The 4242-nt window shown below is 36.5% G+C and overlaps 1 protein-coding gene across 1 annotated transcript; it reads left to right on the top strand.

The window, feature by feature from the left end:
- Positions 1-1498: 1498 nt before the first annotated feature.
- LOC110751098 (uncharacterized) lies at positions 1499-2587 on the top strand. Its single transcript, XM_021951526.2, has one exon. It carries the CDS (start codon positions 1596-1598, stop codon positions 2325-2327), a length of 732 nt encoding a protein of 243 aa, XP_021807218.1. The 5' UTR covers positions 1499-1595; the 3' UTR covers positions 2328-2587.
- Positions 2588-4242: the final 1655 nt, after the last annotated feature.

Genomic DNA, 4242 nt, shown 5'->3' with positions numbered 1-4242 from the left:
AAAGTAGTCTTTTTTTGAAGGGGTTGCATAAATGTGACTCTTAAAATTTCTGAAAATATTGTCTGCTTTAGACTATAAGGTAAAGAAGAAGCACATGGTTTCTTTACATTATTATGTACATTAATGTTACACTAAACACAAAAAGTACTATCTATCTATATTTTTTTTGACATAAGAGAAAGGGGAATTCGAATACGATATATCATATGCAACTTATTTTACGCACTCTATGAACGTCATCTTTTCTCTTTTTGTCTTTCTTTCGGGTGGGATAAATAAATTCATGACTAAAATTTCTCTAAAACTAGATGGATGATAACGACCATTGTGCCCATAATAGTAATTAGTTACCTCCTCCTATCCTAAGCTACAAGATGAGCTATCCATGCATGCGATTATAGGTAAGCCTAGTTAATTATCCTTGCTGTCAATGGTAAACAAACAGTTGTATAAATTGTCCATATTGCTAAAATGTTTGTTTTCTAACTTGCAAAAGTCTTCAGCGCCATAATCGATTGCATCTTGAAATTGACCTTTATCTGGAGGCCACATGTGTATTTCATGATCCAAGTCAAAGTTAGGTTGGAGATGTCCTTCAATTATATATATTAGTTCGTTATCATCCCACTGTTCATCACTTTACTTAATTTTAATGGTAATGGCATGCATATTCATTTGCGGTAATAACTCAAGACGATGAATTACTCTTTACGTTATCATAAGTAACAACAAATAATGCTACCTTATCTCATCTTAATTATCACTCGTGTTGAGTTCTCATGGCGGGATATATGATATTAGCACTAAACATCACCTCCGGATATGTCATATTTTGCCTAATACCGAGCTATATATGTTCAGAAAACAGATGGAAAGTTGTCAACATGATCGAGTTGATTTAGGACATGTTCGGAAAAAGTGGGAAACTTGCTGCAATTACTATTACACATGTTCTGTTCATAGAAAACATGTCCTAAATCAACTCGACCAAAATGACGAAAGTTACCGATCATCACTAATTAAAAAAAAAAAGCGAGTTATTTATTATAATTTGAATTAAAGTAGTATGTGCATATCAACTGAGAATGAAAGGGAAGAAAACGAGAGAGTGTTGAAGAGTATGGAAAACAACAAAGTGAATTTGACATGTACATATAAACTCATACATATTTGATAGAATTAAAATAATATCGCCTAAAAACATATATAGTCTTCCTAACATGAACTTGTCATTCACCAGAGATTTTAAGATGATATAAAGGCATACAATCCAATCCCCTCTTCCTAAAGATTTATTAATATAGTTTTATTGGGATGATAAGTTATAACTTATGCATCAACCTACGTGTGAAAACAATAATAACACGTGGAACATGATAAAGGGAGAGGCCCACCACCCCGACATTGTTTCCTTCGAAATTCATTACCAAACAAAAACGCACCTCTCACCTTTATATATATACGTCTCTGCTTCATCAGAGACTACAACACAACATACGCAGAAAAAAATAAAACACAAAACACATCTCTCTCTCTCTTCTTCTCTTTCTCTCTTAAACTCACAAGATTAAGGTGAAACGCCAGAGAGAGACACCATGGCAGACCCAGCAACGTCGTCGTTTTTGTCTATCATGATCAGCTGGTTCACGCCCACCTCTCTATTCCTATTCGTCAACCTCGTGATCGGCACCATCGTTCTCTCCTCTCGCTTTGGGACCCACAAAAACCCTGAACAGCACCATCAAGATCAGCTCACTCCTCACAGCTCGCACCAGCTCGTCCGTACGCCATCGCTCTTGGACCGGGTCAGGTCCTTCAACTTCTCTCACTACAAGTTCGAACAACCCAACCCGGAACCCGAACACGTGGCACCAGAGCACGTAAACCCGGCCGGGTTAACTCGGACTCCCTCGCTCTTGGAACGGCTCGAGTCGATGGATTTCTCCACTCTGTTGAGATCGGAAAAGCCTGGCACAGAAACTAGACATCTTGACCCGAATGAGTCCGTGCACGAGACCCATGATCCAAACCCGAGGCGCGAGAATTTGGTTCATCGGAGCAAGTCGGAGTCGGGTGGTGGAGCTCCGGTGCACCATCACGAGCAGATAAGAAAGTCTGTTAGCGAGAAATCGCCGCTGGGAAGGGTTGAAGGAAACGACGACGTAGGGGACGACGGAAGGCCGAGGGTGGTGAAAACGAGGTCGTTTGGGGGCCTCGAAGGGGTTGACGCGAAAGCTGATGATTTTATCAACAGGTTTAAGCAGCAGCTGAGGCTGCAAAGGGTTAACTCTCTCTTGCGTTACAAAGAAATGCTTCAAAGAAAATAAAAAAACAAAAAATAGTTATAGTAGGTATTTTTTTTGGGGGGGTTTTTTTTTTCTCAAGGTGGGTTTCGTTGGCTGTGATGTGAGATTGTAACCATTTTTTTCCTTTTTCATCCTTTTTTGAATATTAGTATTTTCCTGGAACCGAGGCCTTTCATGGTGTTCAAAGCGTCACAAGGCAGCTGAGAAAACTCAAATCTCAGACCAGTTCGTCAACCAAATTAAATATTAATAAAAGAGTTAAGAGTAGGTACGTTTTATAACCCCATCCCATCTTCAGTTCCTACGAGTTATATATGAGCTCTCTGCCAAATTAATATGTTTGATTACTGCATGCTTGGATTTATTTTGATAATGAAAGACCATTAAATAAATTGCTTTTTAATTAACTCTTTCCCGATGGATAACTTAAAATTTTCAACAATAAAAGATCATTCATCAAAATATTAATAAATACGGCATGGATGCACGGATGGTCTCCTCTAGATTAGATGATACATGCGTTTACTAACTATCTCTTTATTTAGTAGTACTTCTCTTTCCAATGCCCATTGTGCTGCTATACAAATTAGCTATGTTGACTATTGTAGAATAAAAAGAGAGGCGCTTACGTGGCATTAATTATTCAATTCGGCTAATGATAGAATTATATGCTTTTATATATTTCTCTTTGTTGCACTTATTTACAATGACATTATTAGATGTTTCTTGGCAGCATGGCTTAGAGAAAATATAAGCAAAGAGGAAAAAATTGAAAATACACCATTTTATACCTTTTGCTTTATACATATAGATATATAGATTTAGAAAAAAAAGAAAAAAAAAAAGAAAACCTGACGCACGTGGAACACATTTTATTTAAGTATAATAAAATTTTATTCATATTTAAAATTGAATTTAAAAATAAGGAAAAAAACAAGACTGACAAGAGCGAATTTGGATGGAATGGCAAATAGCACCACTCATTGTCTTTATAAATTTACTCCACAGCAAATTTGGACATTAAACTGACGAGAGAATCCAAACAGAAATGGGCAAAAAGTTGGATCCTTACCAAAAAACAAAAGACAAGAATGTGACATTCAATGACGAGTTATCCTCGACTTTCTTTTCAGTATTTTCATATTTAGACAGGACTGTTCTGCTTGCATCTGAACATGCACAGGACCAAACCAAACTAGGTCTAAATTCGATATTTGCGCTTGATTTATTAGTAAATTTGGCTTATATTCTCGAAATTGATATGGACGGTTTGATGAGTCCATGCCATATTGTAGTTAGAAAGAAGTTACATATATACACACACGCAATGAAAGAAAGAAATAAGGTCCACAAATCAATATAAATAGTAATTGGAACAATCTTATTATTATTATAAATTAAAATTATTACATATGCAAGACATAATTTGTCATTTATTTTTGTGGAGCAAGATATTCATGCCGCATGCTGCTAGGCAACAATTCCCAATCCCTTAATTAATATGATTATTCTTGGAGCAGCTCTCATAACATGAATCCACGAAGCCTTTCACATAGAGCTTACCTACAATATCATGCAAATAAAAACAAAATACAAAGAATATCAATGACCGAAATATAATTCAAAACAAACATGATAAAGTTAGAGAGAGAGAGAGAGAGAGAGAGGTAAATCAATAATCCCATATGGAAATACGCATATTATCATAATTGGAAGTGCTTGTGGTGGCAATGGAGTTGGCACAACTTTGTGTACAATTATATACAACATCCGAAGGCCTATGTTTGCATCTGATCATGCACATGCCAAGGCATTGGGTTCATCAGGCACTTTGTCGCACATTTTAAACCACAAATAATATGGCCATTTGGAACCACTTGATTTCCATCGGAAGGATCAGAGACATCATCAACTTGACCAAGAGTGTTGCCATTTG

This window comes from Prunus avium, chromosome 7 (assembly GCF_965620075.1).
Source record: "Prunus avium chromosome 7, drPruAviu1.hap1.1, whole genome shotgun sequence".
Taxonomy (NCBI): domain Eukaryota; kingdom Viridiplantae; phylum Streptophyta; class Magnoliopsida; order Rosales; family Rosaceae; genus Prunus; species Prunus avium.
The sequence above is the reverse complement of the archived record's forward strand: the minus strand, read 5'-3'. Positions and strand labels throughout refer to the sequence as shown.